The 21,481-nt window shown below is 49.3% G+C and overlaps 2 protein-coding genes and 1 long non-coding RNA gene across 3 annotated transcripts; 1 reads left to right on the top strand and 2 right to left on the bottom strand.

Moving 5' to 3' along the window:
- Positions 1-1,152: 1,152 nt before the first annotated feature.
- LOC125317440 (transcription factor SOX-17-like) lies at positions 1,153-3,147 on the bottom strand. The gene is made up of 2 exons (XM_048287237.1): positions 2,744-3,147; positions 1,153-2,444 (listed from the first exon to the last, which is right to left on the bottom strand). The coding sequence occupies exons 1-2, from the start codon at positions 3,033-3,035 to the stop codon at positions 1,498-1,500; spliced, it is 1,239 nt and encodes a 412-aa protein (XP_048143194.1). The 5' UTR covers positions 3,036-3,147; the 3' UTR covers positions 1,153-1,497.
- A 7,156-nt stretch (positions 3,148-10,303) lies between these two features.
- On the bottom strand, positions 10,304-12,329 carry LOC125317088 (transcription factor SOX-17-like). The gene is made up of 2 exons (XM_048286731.1): positions 11,926-12,329; positions 10,304-11,630 (listed from the first exon to the last, which is right to left on the bottom strand). Exons 1-2 carry the CDS (start codon positions 12,215-12,217, stop codon positions 10,684-10,686), a joined length of 1,239 nt encoding a protein of 412 aa, XP_048142688.1. The 5' UTR covers positions 12,218-12,329; the 3' UTR covers positions 10,304-10,683.
- A 3,117-nt stretch (positions 12,330-15,446) lies between these two features.
- LOC125317105 lies at positions 15,447-18,078 on the top strand. The gene is made up of 2 exons (XR_007199939.1): positions 15,447-15,961; positions 16,411-18,078. It is a non-coding gene; the product is annotated as an uncharacterized LOC125317105 (long non-coding RNA).
- The last annotated feature ends 3,403 nt before the right edge of the window (positions 18,079-21,481 follow it).

Here is a 21,481-nt window from a genome sequence, read left to right as displayed (position 1 = left end):
TTTTTTCAGTATTTCATTTACTTGCTGTTAAAAAACTGGAGGCAGTGAACATAATCAGTCTTTCTTGTCACCTACATAAAACTAACTTTCTGAATTAATAAATAAAACATTGTCTGATCCCATGTTTTGACCAGACTTGTTTGAAAATACAGCTATCTCTGTGTCCATAATGTGTTTAAAAAATGGTCACTCATTTTTATAAAACCAAGCATAAATTGCACAAATGGATTTTTTGCAAGATTTCTCCACCCACAACTAATTAGTAGTCTAATAAACCAATGCAGGATAAAGTACACTTACCCAAAAATATTTGTTATTGCTAATCACTTGTGAACTGCTGCTTGCAAATTAAAATATCTGAAAATCTCTACTAAAATTACTGTAAGTTGACTCGAGCCAGCATCTTCCAAACATCAGAAGAGTCATGATGTAGTTGTACTCTTGCAGTGGCAGAAATGTTACAACAGAGCAGTAGAGGTGAACATGCTAAAACCCCCCATTTTAATGGTCAATTAATTCCAGCAGTTGATTGATAGTAACCGAGATGAGCACTTGGACTGCACTGTTTTTTCTCCTCACTAATATAAACTTGAGCATGAACCCCACGGTACTAAATGGCATGGATAGACTTGAAGGTAGGTGGCAGAAAATAATATAATTCCTACATACAGCTTCAATCCTGTCTGTGAATCCTTTGGTTCAGACAGAAATCACGATGTACAAAGTCACCTTCTCATCTTCAACTTTCCAAAACCAATGGATTTCCAGGCACACTTTAAAATTAGTATCTCAAACTTACCTAGCTTCCTTTGCTGCAGAGACTGGAGTTTTTTCCCCAATGCATTAATGCAAATGCAGTTGGCATTCAAATCAGAAGGAAAAAAACCTACAAATCACACACAAATACAGTCAAATGTTCTGTACTCCAAGAGATAAACCAACAGCAGAGATCTGGCCATTCAGCTATGTGACAAGAATACAGCCACACCTGGGAAAAAACATCTTTGGTCCTGGAGGCCGTTTTAGAGCCATTGCGATGGTGAAAGAATCATATCGTATTTGCATTCGGGAAGCATCGACCTAGGGCATGACAGATTTAACTGCAGATTAGTTAGCCCCAAGGGCCACGTGGCAAAGAAGAATGACAGAAACAGCTGTACATTCATTTATTTTCTGGAAATACAAAAAAAAAAAAACCAGATCTAGTTAAAAACACATAAGAAACAGGTTCTGGGCAAACGAGTAAGAGGGCTGATGTTGCAAAAATAACAGTAATGACACGCACGAAGGTAAGAAAAAAATGTAAACATTCCGTTAACACCAGCAGAAAAACAGTTCGAACCAGACCTGGAGCCTGCAGGATAATCAGGATAGTAGCATATTTCCGCCCAGACAAAGTTTGTGAAACTGTCCCGAGAAGATCCAAATAAATTACATAAATAGGAGCGGGGCCGGGCGCCTCCCTGCCAGTGTCCGTGCCGGGCCCCAGCGAGCCCCTCACAAGTCGGGGTAGCCGCAGTAGTAGACGGCGCTGCTGGCGTCCGACACGGCCGACGAGATGGGACCCGCGCCCTCGGGCGACGACAGCGCGGCCGCGGCGTCGTGGCCGCCGAAGGGCAGCCCCAGCTCGGGCTTGCAGGCGAAGCGCAGGTACTGTTCGAACTCCGTGCGGTCCACCTCGCCCAGCAGCTCCTCCGGCGGCAGCCGCTCCAGCTGCTCCCGGCACGGCGCCGTCTCGGGCGGCGGTGACGGCTGCCCCACGGCCCCCGGCGGCGGCAGCGGGCCGCGCCCCGGGCCCGGCGGCTGGCACACCTGCCCGTAGTACGCGTGCAGCGGCGCCGGGCAGCCCAGCAGCGCCTGCAGCGACCCGCCCGCGCCCAGCGCCTCCCCGGGCGGCAGGTGCCGCCGCAGCGACGCGCCCGACGGGCTCTCGGACGCCGCCGGGTACTCGGCAGCCGCCGGGTACTCGGCAGCCGCCGGGTGCGGGCCGTAGCCGTAGGGCACCAGCGCGCACTCCTCGTGCAGCCCCGCCGCAAAGAAGGGCGCCTCGCTCTCCGCCGCGTCCAGCGGCGACGGGTCCGGCGTCGGCAGGCTGTAGCCGTCGAACGCCGCGCCCAGCGGCGGACAGTCCCGGTAGTGGCCCGCGCCCGCCGCCGCGTAGCCCTGCTCGCCGTACGGCAGTCCCAGGCCCTCCACGCACATCCTGCCGCCGCCACCGCCGCCGCCGCCGGCGACCTCGCTGCCCAGCCCGGGCCCCGCCGCCGCCTCCGCCAGGCCGTGCTGCAGGAAGCCGCTCTCCACCCGCTTCAGGCGCTTCACCTGCTTCCGCCGCCGCGGCCGGTACTTGTAGTTCGGGTGGTCCTGCATGTGCTGTACCCGCAGCCGCTCCGCCTCCTCCACGAACGGACGCTTCTCCGCCAGCGACAGCGCCTTCCACGATTTACCTGCACCCACCGACACCGTCAGACCGCCCGCTCGCCGATGCGCACCCGCGCCCGCTCCCCACAACACCGACGCCGCCCCCGCCCGCGGCCCGGACCCCCCGGCCCCGCCCGCGTGTGCGCGATCCTCGCTCGCCCTCAGACGCGACCGCCCGAACCCCCGGCCCGACAGACCACGGATCCCCCCGCTCCCCGCCCCGCACCCTGACGCCCGGCCGGGCTCCTCGCTCTCGCGGATCCGCCCGACGGGACACGCCGCTCGCCGGGACCCCGCGCTCGCCCGCCCGCCCGCCCGCGCTCACCCAGCATCTTGCTGAGCTCGGCGTTGTGCAGGTCCGGGTTCTGCTGCGCCAGCCGCTTGCGCTCGTCCTTCGCCCACACCATGAAGGCGTTCATGGGACGCCGGATCCGCGCCTCGCCCTTGCTCCGGCCGCCCGACGGCCCCGACGCCGCCGCGCCGCCCTTCGCCTTCGCCTCGCCCAGCGGGCTCAGCGACTCTGCCCACGGGCACATGGCCGGCATCATGATGGGCAGCGAGCACCGCCCCTGCACCTGGTCGTCGCTGCTGGCGTAGCCCGCATCGGGGCTGCTCATCTCGCGTCGGGTCCGCTCGGGACGCGCTGCCGACCGCCGCCAAAGCCGGCAGCTGCGGCCAGCCCACGGCACACACTCGGCGCTCGGACCCCGCTCGCTGCTGCCGGAGCCGGCGCCCGGCCCGGCCCTATTTGAGCCGCGGCGCGGCCAATGGGACGGCGGGGGCGGGCGCGCAGTCGGACGGCGGCCGTGGCTCCCGCGGCGCTGCCCTGCGGGGCGGCCCCCGCGGCTCCTCCCGGCGCGGCGGGGCCCGGCACCTGAGAGCATCGCGGGCTCCGCCGCGGCCAGCGCTGCCCCCGCCCCCGCGGGACCCGTGCCGGGTGTGGCCCGGGGGACCGACTGCCCTTCAGCCCTGCCCTCCGCAAGGGCAGCACAGACCGACCGGCCCACCGAGGCCGTGCGCTGATGGACATCCTTGAGCGGAGCAGATACGAAAGAGCGGAAAGGGACAGAGTATTTAGAGTTGTGCCGAGATACCCTGTAATACTCTGAGAGGCACAAGCGACTTCTTCTGCAGGCAGATCTGGGATGTAGCTTGGCTATATAACAAGACAAGTCATCATCTGTGCTTCCCACTTCAGCTTCTTACCCTGTCGTGCTAACTGAGCAGGTCCGAGCCGCCCCTGATGCTCCTGCTCTGCCCCCTTCCCTCCGTAACCAACTACCCCGAGGGAACGGCGCGGGAATTCTCGCTGTATTCGCGCTCCTAGCTATGGTGGGCCAGCACCGCATACAGAGAGAGATTTTTTTCCCGTCTGGCTGTCAGTGTCGCTGTCTCGCAGGATCTTCTTGCCGTCAGCTCTCTGTGCTTTGCCACGTGGCAAGTTGGTTTCGTTAAATCACGGCGCGTTCAAAATTAAGCCCACCCTCAGTTTATCGGAATATACAGAAAAGCTGTAAAGACAATACTGTTTGGGTTTTTTTCAAAACAGGTGTTTGGTTTGAGGTGGTTTTAATATTTTTACAACTGTCCTACTGCCATCGTATGATGGCATGAAAAATGGGACGTTCTCATCAACTGTAATAATTCTTTCAATTTCGGCTTTTTAATATTCGATCATATTTTCGATAGTACCACCAACCCTATTTTTCAGCGCGTACCTCGGAAGATGTGTTATCAATGCCATATTTCATGCAGGATGAATGCAGAGAAAGTTTGCCCATAAACGAGTAGTCGCGCGATTTGCAAACCTTGGCATGACCTGGGATGTGTTTCTTGGCGCATTTTTATGCTCCAGTGTAACTGGACAAGCTGAAAGGCACATCTGTACCTTGATACATGAGATCACATCTCATTTGAATAGAAAAGGCGTGAAGTTGCAGGCGAAAAAAAAACACCTCTGAATAAATCCTGCCCTCATTAATTAAGTTTGCTGGTCATTAACGCCCTTTTTTCCCCCTCCAATAAGGCGCGCTTTTCCACGACAGCCTATCTCCGCCAGGTATGTGGGGCGGCCGGGCTGGGCTCCCTCCAGGCATTGCGATAACTCCCGGGTGGGGAGCAGGAGCCGGAGCACCCTCGATAGATTCCTGCCGTCGGAGAACCTCCGTTTTCTCTCCAGCGACGGACATAGGAATTATTTAAGTCATCGTACAGTTTCTTTCCTGGTACCTCCGTGTTCATGTTTTGCTTGAAGTCGAGACTATATAATTCTGTGTTAGTTCTTTGCAAAGAGCAACACTAACGCGAGTTAGTTAGAGTCCTTCTTATTCACACAGGTCTGAAACCCGGAAAAGAGAATGTAAATGCCTGCAAGCTGGGAAAGTTTCGGGGGGCAGAATACTTACTTGGCAAACAATCCATTGGTAATGGTAATGATGTCAGACTAAGTCTGAAATAATTTCTTTCGGACAGAAGTTAATGAATATATATATAAACCCTTTAAACTGCAGGAAGTAATCACAGGCTAGTTTGGGTTGGAAGGGACCTTAAAGATCATCTAATTCCAACCCCCCTGCCATGGACGGGGAGACCTTCCACTAGACCAGGTTGCTCACAGCCCTCTCCAACCTGGCCTTGAACACTTCCAAGGATAGGGCGTCCACAACTTCTCCGGGCAACCTGTTCCAGCGTTTTACCATCCTCATTGTAACCCTGCTTCCCTCTATCTGATATAAAAGGACCCTCTTTTAGTTTAAAGCTCTTTCCCGGTGTCCTATCGCAGCACAGAATAGCTTCTCTGCTCTGTTTTTTGACACGCAAACATACACACAATATAAAAGAAGATCACTTGTATTCCTTGGACACGTATTTTAAATTTCCCTAGGATAAAAACTAGGCAGCTAGTTAACTTGGAGTAGGTTTACTTGGTTAACAAGGTTAACTTGGCATCCTCAAGGACAGGGGCGACTGGACCTGTCTTACTAGTGTGCATTGCTTCTAGCGGGCTGTCTTCAGGCCTCGAGCCTCACTGCTGCCCTTCCCGGCCGCCTGCACGGTGGCCCCCTCCTGTTGTTTCAGCCCTCCGTGCCCCGCGCTGCACTGTCCGTTCTCGTTGTTTGGCAGCGCTACAGAGGGACCACCACGGACTTTCCCATCCCAGAGGCTGCCAGGCGGGCGCTAAGGGCGGCGGGTTGGGATGCTCCACCCGCGGGCTGCGCCTCCTGTACCAGCCCGGTTAACCCGGTGACTGGTGCCCGCTGTCCCTGCCCGGAGCACGCTGGGGAGATGAGTACCGAACGTTGGGGCAGGAGACACCCGACCTCCCGAGTTTGCCGTAGGTTTTCTTCAGCAGACACGAAACGGGGCAATTCACAGCTGACCAGGTCAAAGCACCGGCCGACGAGCAGAATCACGCAGCAACAAGAACTGCATCACCTAATTCATTCAGTCACACCACGTAACAACCTGACAGCGTGAGTTTGTCGGGCTCGTCCCCTAAAGCAGCTCTACCGACCCATAGCCATCAGCAGCTCCCCCTAGTACGAGTGACTTCCGAGTAGCAAAAAAAAAAAGCGGCTTTGAAACGAGTTCCAGAAATAAACACAAGCATGTAATGCCACCCGATCTTCAGCCTTGGGACGCCACAAGCATTTATGGGACCCTGTAATCCAGAATCCAAACAGATCATGGGTTAGTGTTAACAGCAGCGACGTCTGGGTGGGTTTGCAACGCTCGAAGCAGGGAAGGGAAACAAATAACCTACCCCTTTCTCTGTAAACGCGTTCCTAACCTGTCATTTTACAGTGTAAAAAGTGCAATCATTTTCTTTTTTTTCTTTAGAAGGTTTGGATGTTGAGGTTTTTCCTAGCGCAACGGACAAAACCGAGGATAGATTTTGCAGCATCCAAAGTAAAGAGAAGTCTGGTGTCAGCAGGAACAAAGGGAATTACGTAGCATTTGCTCCGGGACAAGATTCATATCTTAGATGAAATCTCCTTATGTGGCAGACCTTCTGAGTAAATTATTCAGGGTAAAATCATACACTTAAAACACTAAAATATAGCAGTCTGAGAGAAACCTTGCTGATCAGCGTACTCTCTTAGACACACAGACAGCTGCCGTATTTAAGAGCCTCTGTCCAAACACAGAGAAGGTGAAAGAAATTCCTACTTTTGTAGACGGAAATCTGAAGAGAGCGACTGAACTCTGATCTCGCAGGAATTTAATTAGTCAACACATTACTCGACTGCTTAACATTAAGGAAACGTGGGTGTGTAATTACTGGGTTTCACAGTTCTGTCCATCGCGCTGGTCACTCGGTGCAGCAGTAAGTGCAGTCAGCCACCCGATGCACATTAATGTCGCTTGTCACAAGGTGCGAACGGCCTGTCCCTGCCGCCCGTGCCAGCTGTGCCCGGGCTGTGGATGGCCAGCTCCTGATCCCGTGCTGGCATGCTAACAGTTATCAGCGGCTTCTGCCGTCCTTCTCAGGGGCCACTGGGAGAGGATTTATTACAGAACAAGAATAGGGTTGCCACATAAGTAAGCTAAATTTGTATACAAGGAGAAATTCTTCAGCAATATTGCTGCTAATGTCTTCTAGCGATTACTGTCTTTGTAGCTGAAAAAGCACACAGCTACAGAAATGGGCAGAAATCTGCTAAGTTAATGTTGAGGGTTTCAGAGCACAAAACCACTGCTTTGTGACATTTCCATCTCCTCTGCATTACCCAGTGTGTTGTTATTCTCACTTCCTGGCTTTCCTGCCACCTGTTCTGTATGGACAAACCTTGAGCTGGCTTTAATTCAGTACCTTGTCCTGAAATCTCTTTTTTCCATATTAGGCCCACTTACTTTTCTATCCATATACTTAAGCAAGAGAGAGAACACACATACATAAATACACACATGCACAGACAGACCACCAAAACAACAACAAAAAAAACCACAAAAAACCCCCAACCAACCGAAACAAACAAAAAAAAAAGAAAAAACAACCAAACCACCAACCAAAAAAACCCCGCACAAACAAACAAACCCACCCCGAAAAAAAACCCGAAAACAAAAACAACAAACCAAGCTCTACCAGCTGCAGCGTGACATCAACGTAAGGGACTTGACTGTGTTAAGAAAAATCGAAACGTAACTACAGATTTATTGCGAAGTAATAAGAGAGGGACAAAAAAACCCCAAAACCAAACAAAAGACAAAGAGCTGAATATCTTTGGGGCTTTGGGGCATAGGTGATCTCCGTGAACTTCAGAGAGCACTCACCAATCCTGTAGGAAGGGGCCGGAAGGCGCTGCCCGGGTAATGCCGTTGTTTAACTGGAGAATGAGTTTTGGTAAGGTTAGAGAGGGTTTGCAGGTGCCACCCTGTCTTTGTGGTTTACTTTTTGGAGTAAACCAGAACCGCGGTTTCCAGGGAGCGTATTGCCGTGGGTGCAGTGCCGGGATCGGAGTGGCAGTGGCAGACCCCGACTCTGACCGAAGAGTGCGGGAGAGCGAGGGATCCAGGAGGCACCTCGGTCTGTGGCACACAGTTGCAGCCTTCTTTCTCCTCAGCTCCCCGGGGCACGTAGCAACTGCCTTCACCGCCTGACAGCGAGAACCTTGGCGCGGAAACCACTTGCAAAAAAAAAATTAATCAGTTTGGGGTTCTTCTTTTAATGTGCCTATTGTCATAGGCAGTCATGGAATGTGAGGAAGGTTTAATGCTTTCAAAAGGGCTACAGGACAGATTTGGGTGTCTGCCATTTAGAATCAGAAAGTCAAGACGCTTTAAGGAAACTAGGTCTTGGAACGAGCTTCAGAAAATTTTGCTTCATGTATATTGTCAGTGCATAAATCTGCCGTGTTTCAGACATTTTAAAGAAGTTTTAGACAGTTCTTCTCGTAGGGAAGGGCTACAAAAAGAGCTACACATCTGACTAAATGCAGGCGATTACCACTTCTTAGATCTGAGTCTGCAAAAGTTCTGTGAAAAGGGTTGCTGGAAGATCTGCCACATCTTCACCACACACAGGTTGGCACACTCTTGTGGTGTGTTGGACTGTTGTGCTAGCCAACCCTCTTACCAAAACTGGTATATTTATTTCAATTTAGTGTAATTCACTTCCGGTATCATATATATTTAAAAAAAAAAAAAAAAAAAAAAAAAAAGTAGAATGTGTTCAACCTTCATTATGAGCCACTTACAGTTTCAAGTCTGCTTCAGGCTTCAGCTGTCTGACAAGTTGGGCTGAAGGACAGAGGTGGGGACCAAAACCTGCATCTAAAAGAAAATGGAAAATGTGACTGCAGTTAAGAAAAGCTTATTGATGATTTATTTAGAAAACCAGCCAAAGTGATTTTCCCACAGAAAGCTGCTAACATGTGAGAAAAGGACAACATTATTTTAATCCTGTAGGTTTAAATATCATAATAAAAGGAAAACTCAGTCAAATATGAAACCACCTCTCTTGCACATTTATTTACTACATTTATGTATCTCTGTTTTGAACATGTACTATTTCTTTCCAAATTAAGGTATCAAGGAAACATATTATGCCCTTGCTCTGAAGTATCCCTCTTTCAGAATTACATCATTTTTGTCGTGTACGTTTTGGAGAGGAGTGAAAAGAGTGACAGGATGGATATTTTAGGTATATTTCTGACAACTGAAGACTGTTTGAAAAGTAAAATGGGAAGATTAAGAAGCTAGAGGGTAGACTATTTTATGAAATATTAAGGGTCTGGATGCCTCTTAATTCAAGACTCACTAATAGTACACAATTACTAAGTCAATTTTTTGCCAGCGAAGCTGTGCTCAAATCTCACTGATTGAGGCAGTTTGCATCTATTTTATCTTTCACAGGTACAAACGTAAGTCTCTTTAATTGTAATTTGAAAACGGACCCAATTTAATTTCCCGTCCTCGTGGAAGACAGGTTAATCAGTGGGCAAGTCTGCCACTTCGGCCCCTGTTCCCTCCTCCCCGGGACTCAGCTTCACAGCTTTATCTTAGGAAGCAAACGACCCAGATGACTGTTACCTCCTCCCCCCGATGTAAACGATAGATGTAATTAATTTATCAGTCCCATCCCACAGCCGGACTTAGTACTAAAATCTAAATGAAAATGGCTTTTCCCCTCCCAAGTTTAATTGCAGGGTGCACATTTCTCAAGCACAAAGATATTTCTATCTACAGACACGATGACTTAGACCAAGGGACTTCTTTAGGAGAGAGGAGGTAAGATTCTGGGAAGTAGGGATGAAGGTGCCGCCGTGGCAGGATGCCGAGTGGGCCGCTCCCGGCCGGCCTCTCCCGTTGGAGGCTCGTGTCGTAATTTTTCACCTACTTTAAATCCTGATTTACAGCTCTCGTTCTCGGCAGAGGAGGTCTGATACACACTCCCACCGCCACCCCCGCCCCGCACAGCAGAGCAGCTACAGGGCACGAAAGATGTTCTCTCCCAGGAGGTGCTTGAACCAGTGCTCATCCGGCCATTCCAAACAGGCGCTGTTCTAAATGGCATCAGTGTGTCCATGCTTCCATTAAAAACAGAACAAACCCCAACCTGTTTCAGCAGGCGCTTTCGTATAGACTTTTTACACTTCAAACATAAAATGTGTCTTTTTTTTTTTTTTAATTTAGTCATATTAATCAACTCTATAAGAAAGCACCAGTAAAGTGAACAAAAAAAATAAACCAGGAGCCTAGAGTAGGCAGTTATAGAAGGCTTAAAATTTTCTGAATTTACTGAAGGCTTTGCTTTAAAATTGGAGCAGGAGAGACATAGGAAGACTATGACTACAGAAAGTGTGAGAGGACTCAAGGCTTAGTACAAGGGACACTTGCAAAAGTAGTTTAAAAGGCAGTAACAATCAAAGGACAATAAGACCTCTTGGAGGAGTTATCAGAGACCAGTTTTATTATTTTCCCTTTATTGTAAAAGTGCAAAATTATTCTGTACAAATCCATCATATAAAACCCAGCACTCTGTAAAACATACAAAAGCATACGGATCTCTAACAAGATCTCAGAAATTATATTCTCCATGTGCCACTAGTATCATGATTCCACAGCAGGAACAGTTTTACATGTCACTGTCGGACAGTGATGGTAAGACCTGCCCCACCTAGACAGCGAGAGGGCACATCACCTTTTAAACCTCGAGCAGGTCACGGATACCCTGTCAGTTCTCAAGATCCAAATAAATTACATAAATAGGAGCGGGGCCGGGCGCCTCCCTGCCAGTGTCCGTGCCGGGCCCCAGCGAGCCCCTCACAAGTCGGGGTAGCCGCAGTAGTAGACGGCGCTGCTGGCGTCCGACACGGCCGACGAGATGGGACCCGCGCCCTCGGGCGACGACAGCGCGGCCGCGGCGTCGTGGCCGCCGAAGGGCAGCCCCAGCTCGGGCTTGCAGGCGAAGCGCAGGTACTGTTCGAACTCCGTGCGGTCCACCTCGCCCAGCAGCTCCTCCGGCGGCAGCCGCTCCAGCTGCTCCCGGCACGGCGCCGTCTCGGGCGGCGGTGACGGCTGCCCCACGGCCCCCGGCGGCGGCAGCGGGCCGCGCCCCGGGCCCGGCGGCTGGCACACCTGCCCGTAGTACGCGTGCAGCGGCGCCGGGCAGCCCAGCAGCGCCTGCAGCGACCCGCCCGCGCCCAGCGCCTCCCCGGGCGGCAGGTGCCGCCGCAGCGACGCGCCCGACGGGCTCTCGGACGCCGCCGGGTACTCGGCAGCCGCCGGGTACTCGGCAGCCGCCGGGTGCGGGCCGTAGCCGTAGGGCACCAGCGCGCACTCCTCGTGCAGCCCCGCCGCAAAGAAGGGCGCCTCGCTCTCCGCCGCGTCCAGCGGCGACGGGTCCGGCGTCGGCAGGCTGTAGCCGTCGAACGCCGCGCCCAGCGGCGGACAGTCCCGGTAGTGGCCCGCGCCCGCCGCCGCGTAGCCCTGCTCGCCGTACGGCAGTCCCAGGCCCTCCACGCACATCCTGCCGCCGCCACCGCCGCCGCCGCCGGCGACCTCGCTGCCCAGCCCGGGCCCCGCCGCCGCCTCCGCCAGGCCGTGCTGCAGGAAGCCGCTCTCCACCCGCTTCAGGCGCTTCACCTGCTTCCGCCGCCGCGGCCGGTACTTGTAGTTCGGGTGGTCCTGCATGTGCTGTACCCGCAGCCGCTCCGCCTCCTCCACGAACGGACGCTTCTCCGCCAGCGACAGCGCCTTCCACGATTTACCTGCACCCACCGACACCGTCAGACCGCCCGCTCGCCGATGCGCACCCGCGCCCGCTCCCCACAACACCGACGCCGCCCCCGCCCGCGGCCCGGACCCCCCGGCCCCGCCCGCGTGTGCGCGATCCTCGCTCGCCCTCAGACGCGACCGCCCGAACCCCCGGCCCGACAGACCACGGATCCCCCCGCTCCCCGCCCCGCACCCTGACGCCCGGCCGGGCTCCTCGCTCTCGCGGATCCGCCCGACGGGACACGCCGCTCGCCGGGACCCCGCGCTCGCCCGCCCGCCCGCGCTCACCCAGCATCTTGCTGAGCTCGGCGTTGTGCAGGTCCGGGTTCTGCTGCGCCAGCCGCTTGCGCTCGTCCTTCGCCCACACCATGAAGGCGTTCATGGGACGCCGGATCCGCGCCTCGCCCTTGCTCCGGCCGCCCGACGGCCCCGACGCCGCCGCGCCGCCCTTCGCCTTCGCCTCGCCCAGCGGGCTCAGCGACTCTGCCCACGGGCACATGGCCGGCATCATGATGGGCAGCGAGCACCGCCCCTGCACCTGGTCGTCGCTGCTGGCGTAGCCCGCATCGGGGCTGCTCATCTCGCGTCGGGTCCGCTCGGGACGCGCTGCCGACCGCCGCCAAAGCCGGCAGCTGCGGCCAGCCCACGGCACACACTCGGCGCTCGGACCCCGCTCGCTGCTGCCGGAGCCGGCGCCCGGCCCGGCCCTATTTGAGCCGCGGCGCGGCCAATGGGACGGCGGGGGCGGGCGCGCAGTCGGACGGCGGCCGTGGCTCCCGCGGCGCTGCCCTGCGGGGCGGCCCCCGCGGCTCCTCCCGGCGCGGCGGGGCCCGGCACCTGAGAGCATCGCGGGCTCCGCCGCGGCCAGCGCTGCCCCCGCCCCCGCGGGACCCGTGCCGGGTGTGGCCCGGGGGACCGACTGCCCTTCAGCCCTGCCCTCCGCAAGGGCAGCACAGACCGACCGGCCCACCGAGGCCGTGCGCTGATGGACATCCTTGAGCGGAGCAGATACGAAAGAGCGGAAAGGGACAGAGTATTTAGAGTTGTGCCGAGATACCCTGTAATACTCTGAGAGGCACAAGCGACTTCTTCTGCAGGCAGATCTGGGATGTAGCTTGGCTATATAACAAGACAAGTCATCATCTGTGCTTCCCACTTCAGCTTCTTACCCTGTAGTGCTCCCCGAGCATATTTCTCCTTGTAAACCCATGAGAGATGGTTCGAACCTCGTGAGACAGTAGGATACTGAACCCAGAGTAAAGCCTATGATATATAACGTATCCCACTTTTTCATACTTCCTAATAAAGCAGACAGTGCCTGTCAAAAAGAGTAAATACTTATTGTATGTAGTTGTTATTAAGTTGAATTTTGCAGTACGTATTGCTTATTGCATTGCGTTATCAGGGTTTCTCTGATTTGCCCAAATGAATAAACTGTAAATACAAACAGAGGTTTGAAAAATGTCCATTACTTCAGAATAATCAGATATTCTATCTCAGTACCATTTATGGTCTCCTTTGGCATGCAAACTAATGTAGAATACGGCATTTTCACGGACGCTTTGGTTAATATTTGCATTGTTGTGTGGTGTGCTATTAAATGCATCAATGCTTATTTGAGAAACCGCTCAGCTTTAAACTGAGGATCAAAGGGGTTTATTTTGTTAAGGACACCGTTGTTTCGGTAGCCACTTTGATCAAATAAACCAATATTGTAAGAATTCTCGCTGAAATTAAATGAATGGAGCCAGAATCACCATTAGCGTATTCTGATACTGAATTTCCTGTTTCGCACAACGTAAAGCCTGCTCCTTTACACTTGACAGCCAGATATCCTAAAAAGAAGAAGATCGCAGAAGCGGACAGGAGCTGCCAGGCACTAACACCGGCGAAGACAATTTTCGAGTCATTTTTACATTTAGCTTTCTGCTCCCCTCTGTTTTTTAGAGATTATAAACAAGCTGTATGTTTCCAGCACTATGGTATAGCGTATTTATCCCTATTGCAAGGAGTCTAAACTGTTACCAAAAGACTGATACCTGCCTAAAACAAATCAGAAAGTTTTAATTTTCTTTTCCCCCGTTCAAACACTCTCTCTAGAACAAAAAGAGAGGCAGCGATTCAAACAGCCCTGTTTTTTCTCCATTTTTCTCACATGCCGTAAAAAGCAGCAGAGGTGAAAACAGTGATTCCCACACATATGTATGTTTAAATTAATCTCATACTAGTATATAATAACACCATTCTTGCAAAAGTATTATGCACTTAGAATTGATTGTAAAATAAATTAACTGGGACACTGCGCTTGCAAAGCCGACCGTCAGCCCAGAACCGGCGATAACCAGCAACACTAGTCAGGAATAAAGTGCTTTTTCATTCGTTTTTAGTCCAGCGCATTTGGGACACTACCTTAGGCCGTACCTGGCTAAGGCTGGTGTACTAATGGCTTTAGTTTTATGGCTGAGGTTGTGACACTTGCCGACCCGACGTGCCGGGACTCAGAGCTCTCAATCCCAGGCCAGCTGTGCTGAGAAGGGTCACGCACCGACGCACGGCCGATACCCAGAGAAAATTCTGAATTAAGCAGAATCCGAATAGTGTTTAAAGAAAACTCATGCAGGAGGAAAGCGTGTGTATTTTCCCCTGCAGATAACAGAATACTCAACTGAGGGAATAAGCAACATGACTTCCAAGCAAAACAAAACCCAAGTAGGTAACAACGCTCTGCTCTGAGGGAGCGGGTCCATTTCCAGTGGTTCCCAGAGCAGCTCCCAGCTCGCGCCTCATTACTGGCTCGGGCAAGCCTAACCAACTAAGGAGTTTAAGCCGTAGGAGAGAGTATTACCTTTTTTTTAACCAGTTGATCTTGTTAAAACGCCAAAGTTTCCCTTTCACTCTAGTTAGCAGAAACATTTTCGTGAGCCAAGGGAACAAATCCCGCAGGGGCTTGTGCTGAAAAAGTTCAGCGAGTAGAGGGATTGCTTGCAAATGAAGCTTACAGCAATTTTTTAGGGCTGCCACTTTCAGCAGAAAAGAAAATGTTTTTCTATATAATGAACATGAGGTAATAAACTAAGCAACTGTAGTTGACTTTATTCGGGAGATTTGTTGAAACCGTTTCTACAGCTCACTGATCTGGGATCAAAGAAAGAAAGGTGTGTTTTGAATCTAAGCCGAGAAAGTAAAAGCTCCCTGGTTTGTACAGAAAATGTTGGCAGTTTGTGACCCTTCCTGTGCCCCTGGCGTCATAGACAGATTATCTCACTTCTTTTCTAGCTTTTTGTTTTGACTGTGTAGGCATTTTCGAATTGTAACTTTAAAACACACAGCACGGCGCTGCTCCTCAGTCCAGTCGCGCTCTGTGCTTAGACCTCACTTCCCCGCAGCGTTTAATAGGGAGCTTCTTCTGACACTCCTGAAACCTTCGTGGTCGCACGACTCCTGGGGTCATTCGTTAACTTTCCCAACCTAACAATGCCACCGAGAGTTCATCCTTCTGATTTATTGACCTTTTAAACCCGCCGGTACACAGCGCGGGGGCGCGGAGTGGGGATCCTCCGGCGAGAGATGTGTTTCTATTTCAGGTCCATTACAGAATGCGGTGTTGGAAGTGGTGCTCCCAGCGTTATCAGAGCCGACCACAAATGCCACATGAAAAGCAGCAAACATCCGGAGGGTTTCCTGCAAATCGAGCAGTTTCCCAAGACAAGAGCCTTTTTAAAAAACGTGTATTTAAAGGCAGCACACTTTGTCTCTTTAAAGCGGTTCAAAACCACTAAATGAAAGCAGCCCAGCCCGACAGCGCTGCATAGTGCAAGAAATCTCCCCAAATGAAAATTTTTCGGGACTTTCTGTTAGGGAATTGAGTGTATTGCAAAAGCCCTGGTCAGGAAGGACCCACTATCGAATGGAAAAAATCAAAACCCCAAAAATGAAAAATGTCCCTTTCAGAAACTCTAACTATGGAAACACCATTAATTACTTTACAGCAAAGTAATGGTCCCCAGCATCTAGAAAGTTACTGCTTCGCCTGCCTCACTTTAATCTGCAAGTTGCTTTCCAGCAAATGCACACAGACCTGCGGAAAGCTTGCGGCTCACAACTGCCCTCAGTATCCGAAGCGGAGCCCCTTCGCTGGAATCACGTCCCATCGCCGCGGGCCTGGGGACAGGAAATTGGCTATGGGACTGCGCGGCCTCGCACAGGGAGCTCCCTGCATCTGTGCGCGGCTGCTTTGGGGGGTGTTAAGCAACGGTGTACCCGCAATTTAGGACTGAAGGGCGTCCGGCGGGGGGAGCGGGACATGCACGACTCCCATTCCGAGGTAAGAGCGCTTTCGCCTCCCGGCGGACACGAGCGGGGTCCCCCCGCCAGGCGATGTGCCCCGGCCGGCCGGGGGCGAGGCTTGGACCCGCTGCTGCCGCGCTCGGCCCTTTCCCCCGGCGATCCCGCTGGCTCCCCCTCGGGACGGGCCGCTCCTCCGCAGCCCCTGGATGCCGAGTTGAAGGGGAAAGTCTGAAAGCGGCTAGAGAGAAATGTCATGCATTTATCTACACGGGGGCCCCGGGCTCTGCAGCGGCCAAACACCCCCTCCGGGATCGTGCAGGGATTGCGGTGTTTCCCCTTGGGCAGACTCAGCCCTGGATCTAGCGAACGCACAGGAGAAAGGAGAGCCGTGGACTACCGCCCTATTTCTCTCATCCTTTCTTCTCGGTGCTAAGAAATACGTCCTTTACACATATCCACACATCTTGCTATCCATCGTTCTTTCAGCTACGTAGTGCCATGTACCATGCCCATGTCACTGCAGTGAAGGACGGTCAGAAAACTTCCTAGTCGGAAGGAAATGGCTCTTCAATGAAGTTATCGAACGTTAATGTTGAATTCTGACGGTACACGTCCTGGAGGACCTGCGGAGCAGGAGAGAGCCTGGACCATGCCTTCTCCCAGGAAGGGGTTAACTCTCGCCGACGGGACTGCTTGGGCATGGCTCTAACGCGACTGTAACACCTTCCCTGCCCCCCCCTGAAGGCAGAACCCGAATGTATGGGAGCCACGGGGAAGCGGCATGTTTAACTGACACGAGTGCTAGGTACTTCTGTAGTACCTCTTCCAGATAGACAATATGTGGGCACAAGCAAAGTTTGAATGACACTGAAATAACATTATTTTCATGAGGAAAGCATAGAAGGGACACTTTTCTCAAACTGGTAACAGCATAATCTAGACCTAAGTCTCATCACCCTTTATATTAATAAATTTACATACTCCTTTAATATAAAGAACAATTATGAGACTAATATTACAGACTTGTTGCATATTCCTTTGTAAAACAAAATTTCAATAGTTTGGTTACATGGGTTCCCAACTTCGTTCTGGTTTCAGTGCCCTTTGGTTTGAGAACGAGTTGCATAAGACCACGAAGCAGTACAGTAGCTGGGGTCAGTTAGAACTCCCCTACACCTGAATTTCCAAGAACAGAAGTCCTGTTACTTTTAATAGATAAGTATATACAAGTTATTAAATAAAAGGGGGGAAAAAAGGAAAAAAAAAAAAAAAAAAAGAATGCTTTATACAATGCTGGAGCCACTCCAAAAGTTCAGGGATCTGATCTGGCCAAGGCAATTTGGCCCAGCCTCTGTTTGTATTTATGCTGCTTTTATGGAGCTACTGCTAACTTGTTCTACTGTAAGATTTATTCTGACACACTAGATATCAAAGTGATGGACTAGTCAAAGACAAGTCATGTAACTGTAGAATTAAAAAGCTGACCCCAGTTACACTGAAGTGAAAATAATTGCTTCACTGGTATCACTCAGCTCCTAGAATACCTTAATAAGGCCAGAAGAATGAATGTCAGAGATATTCTCTAGAAGGTGGGTTTTACACTGTATATAATGCTATTGCAGTCTTGTAATACATATCTATACATTGCATTATTTAGTAGGCAGCAATATTTTACAGTCATTTCAAAGGGTGAAGTTTGTTGTTGTTAGCCAGAATAAAAGTGTTTTATTATACAAATGAGAAAGTAGCTGGGCTTGGGACTGGGCAGTTGCTTCCAACATGCCAGTTACTCATGGTCACAGAAGAGATAATCTGTGATTTTAGCATATGGAAGGAGTCCTACGCTAGCTGTTTAGCAGAAGCAAGTTAGAAGTACTAATAAAAATACTAAATGAAGACTAAATCCAAACATCAACAGCTTGCCATCTGCAGTTCTGATGAATCAGCAGTGATGAACAGGTTAGATCAGAAAGAAACAACACTAAAGATGAATAAAACCTTTTTCCAAAATGGACATTATGATACATTTATTTTAAAATAAATTAATAATCCCTGAAATTAGAAACAATGTTAATGTTGTTTTAAAATAGCTGTTCTGTTACCTGACCAGAAAGGGTATTCTCTATAAATAAAACATAGCAATACAAAATTTGATATTAAGGTTTTAATTTTAAAATGTGCTCAGTGGAAATGCTCTGGATTTTCATCATATCTTTGCAATTACATCCAGTGGCGAAGTGCACAGATGACACTTGACATTTATTTAATCAAATAAACTACAAAAAGAAAAAAAGCCTCATCAGGCAGTTGGAAGGTTTGAGAAATTGTTTAGTTTAATTTCTTGATAGCTACAGCTGTTTTGTTTTATATTTGTTTTCTTTGAGTACCTGTGCATAAAGTGAATTTTAATTTTCATGTTCATTGTTTTTACATTAGTTCATTAATATTAATTCAAATACCGATTAGTTTCCATTTAAATATAATTTGAAGTTGCAGATTATAATAAAAAGACATCTATACATCTTCCAAATCCAAAGCAGTCAATCTGATGATGTTTCTAACACTACCACACTCACAGTACTTTCACTGACACACATATGCTTGCTCTACTGGGCACAATGAAATCTACAATTTCTCTGCCTAGAACAATTAATATTTAGAGTTCTGAACACCTTTGACTGCCACTGAGCTGTGAGAGAGAATGGAACAGCTCCTCATGGGATCATGCCTGGCACAAAGAGTAACAACATAAAAATGGCAGCTAAGCTCCACAAACCTCCAAGCTAAGCTGAACAATGCAGGTGGGTGGTTTTTTTGATCCAGTCATTATTACCTGGGCTTGAAGTATGTTCAGAATTGCCTAGCTGCATTTCAGCAGTCACACCTATTTCACTTGCTTGGCCTATTTCTGTTTGAATAAAACCCAAGGCTGAAAGTCCCCTTTCCTCCTGCTTTGTCCCCTTAACATCACCTTTTTATCTTCACAACACCCTTTGAAGGGTATTTACTGAAAGGATGAGAGAGCGGTTATCACACAGAATGGAAAACTTAAAAAAAGAAGACCAGGAATTTCAATAAACTTTCTCTGTAGCTAGATCAAGGACTAGAGATCCTCACTCCTACTGCAAACAACCTGCAAGATCTAAAACGATTTCTACCCAGCTATCTCCAGTTTACCTGTTCCATTAAGATAGGATGCCTGTTTAACTGAGTTCTATATGTAAATGTTGCATGAACATTTAATTTAGAAACCTTGCTTTAACGGCCTTTTCAGGTTTTTAAAATTTAGTCAAGTCTTGTTTAGGAGACAGTTTGTGTAGAGCTAGGTGCACAGTGTCAACAGACCTCTACCATTAAAGCCTGGAGAGGTTTGAAGAAGCAAGGTGGATTACTGTAAAGCTTTAATTTCTGGGTTTACATGTGTGTAAATACACTTGCCACAAAAGGACAGCACATTCATGCTTCTTTGCTTCACATCAGTGTCCTGCAAAAAGTAAAGGTAGTAAGTCACTCAGCACAGGATAAAAGGAAAAATGCCTAAGAAATATTAACCAACCACAAAGGCCAGAGTTGGAACTGAAGCACACCAAAATTGTCTGACACAACAGAAATACCTAACTTTCCATGGCCATCTCTTTGCAGCAATCTTCTAGCCTTCCCTCCCAGCTGGTGAAAAGTTGCAAGATTTATGTTGCAAGCCCTCTGCCACTCCAGGAAATAAGGATGACTAGTGTTGACAGTTGCTAGGAACACATTATATGTCAGCACACGTGAGTGCTCAAGTACCGTGAGAGCACCGTTTGAAAATAAAATCTGAACTAAGACAACCCAAACCACGAAGGTAGTTCAGTTGACAATCACTCACCAATCACCAGAGGGAGCCCATTTTCCCCAAAAGCCAACATTTGTAGTACAGTCGATCTGCTGGGACCTCAGGACTACCCCGCTAAAAACTCTTCAGCTGCTGGGAGGAGTAGCTGCCAGGTAAGGGAGCCACACTGACACACTGTGAGCAGGGAAGGACAGAGTGTAAAGGGTTTTTGTAGCTGCTCGATTAGTACTTTCTGCAGCACAAAATGTTATTTATTGAAGAAGTTACTGCATTAGACTTTCAAATGAGATGTGTCTGAGAAAAATGTATTAATCAGTGATTAAGAAACAAATCAATACACAGATTCTTGCAAGAAAACTATTGCTTTTTCAATAGAAAAATAAAATTATTTCAAAGAAAGACCCTTCTCACTTTACCTTTCCTCAAGGGGAGAACCAGCCTTCTAATATGTTAGTGTATCTCATACATTCTTTAAAGTCCAATGGAAAAACTTAAGTAATATAATTTGCATTTCAACTAAGCACAGAATTAAGTCTGAGCTCATAGCTAACACTGCAACATGTCCTGCTCAGGAAGGACCTGCAGCTCCTTCCAGAGTCAGACTGTGTGTGCACACAATGTTTGGAACAGGGCATGATACAGAGGTCCCTTGGCAGCTTTCAGAACCTGACAGAGTTGTAAAAGTGGGGGTTTTGTGTAGCTAGGTGGTTTGGGTTTTTTGTTTTGGGTTTTTGTTTTTGATTTTTTTTTAATCTTTGGCCCCGGAAACACAGGATCTGTTCAACAGCATAACTCCCCTGCTGCCTATCTAAACAGGAAAATCTTGCTAGTGAAGACATAGTTACATCAGCAAGCATGTGCTTCTGGCACTAGAAGATTACCTACAGTTTCATACCTTCTGGTATCTGTCCTTTTTTTTCATTCAATATAATGAAATATTATTAAGTTACTACTTTTGCTTCTAGTATCTTCTGTGTTCTTCATGTTTGTTTCTTAATCACTGATTAATAAATTTCCTCAGCACTTTTCAGATACTGTGTACCAGCAGTCAGTAGATGCCACAGCACAGACCCGAACTACTGACAAGTAAAAATCAAGACCTATTGACTATTTCCCTTCCATAGAAGGCATATCTGTGAGTGCAATCACTTTTAAAATTTCCTTTTCAGTTTTGCAATAGTGCAGCCACACATTTTTTGCTACTTGTCAGATGAATTCAATAACAAAATCTAAGCAACAAAAATTTAATCTGGGTAAGTAATAGTAGTACATATGCTGCTAATTAACAGCTGTCCAATTTTTTTAAAACCAATTCTTAGAATTTTCTTTGCAGCCTGTATCTTCAGAAACATCCTGAAATACGGTCAACTGATTTTTATTTAAAGATGTGATTACAGAACTAAGGCTGGCTCTATCACCTGTCTTTGGAAGGGTTCCATGTTAATGTGTACTCACTGGTCCTTCATAGATACTGAACCCCAACACAGCACTGGCTAGACACCAGCCTATCAGAATTTCACTTTGCATCAGCACCAAATTAATCTGAAACTGAAACAAGAAGATAAAATAAAGATATTCACTTACTCGGTTACATACAGGAATGAGTATGGAATCTGGGAAATCCCTTTGACAGGTGCATACAGGGTTTATGTCTCAAAAGAAAGCTCTTACTGTTAAGCACACACAAAAAGGAAATATATTCAACAGGTAATTTTTACAATAAAG

This window comes from Corvus hawaiiensis, chromosome 26, assembly GCF_020740725.1.
Source record: "Corvus hawaiiensis isolate bCorHaw1 chromosome 26, bCorHaw1.pri.cur, whole genome shotgun sequence".
NCBI lineage: Eukaryota > Metazoa > Chordata > Aves > Passeriformes > Corvidae > Corvus > Corvus hawaiiensis.
This window is presented reverse-complemented; position numbering and strand designations above follow the sequence as displayed.

Coding starts and splice junctions, on each gene's coding strand:
- LOC125317088 (XM_048286731.1), bottom strand. CDS start 12,217: ATGAGCAGCCCCGATGCGGGCTACGCCAGCAGCGACGACCAGGTGCAG. Junction 11,631..11,925: donor CGAGCTCAGCAAGATGCTGG/GTGAGCGCGGGC, acceptor CGGTGGGTGCAG/GTAAATCGTGGAAGGCGCTG.
- LOC125317440 (XM_048287237.1), bottom strand. CDS start 3,035: ATGAGCAGCCCCGATGCGGGCTACGCCAGCAGCGACGACCAGGTGCAG. Junction 2,445..2,743: donor CGAGCTCAGCAAGATGCTGG/GTGAGCGCGGGC, acceptor CGGTGGGTGCAG/GTAAATCGTGGAAGGCGCTG.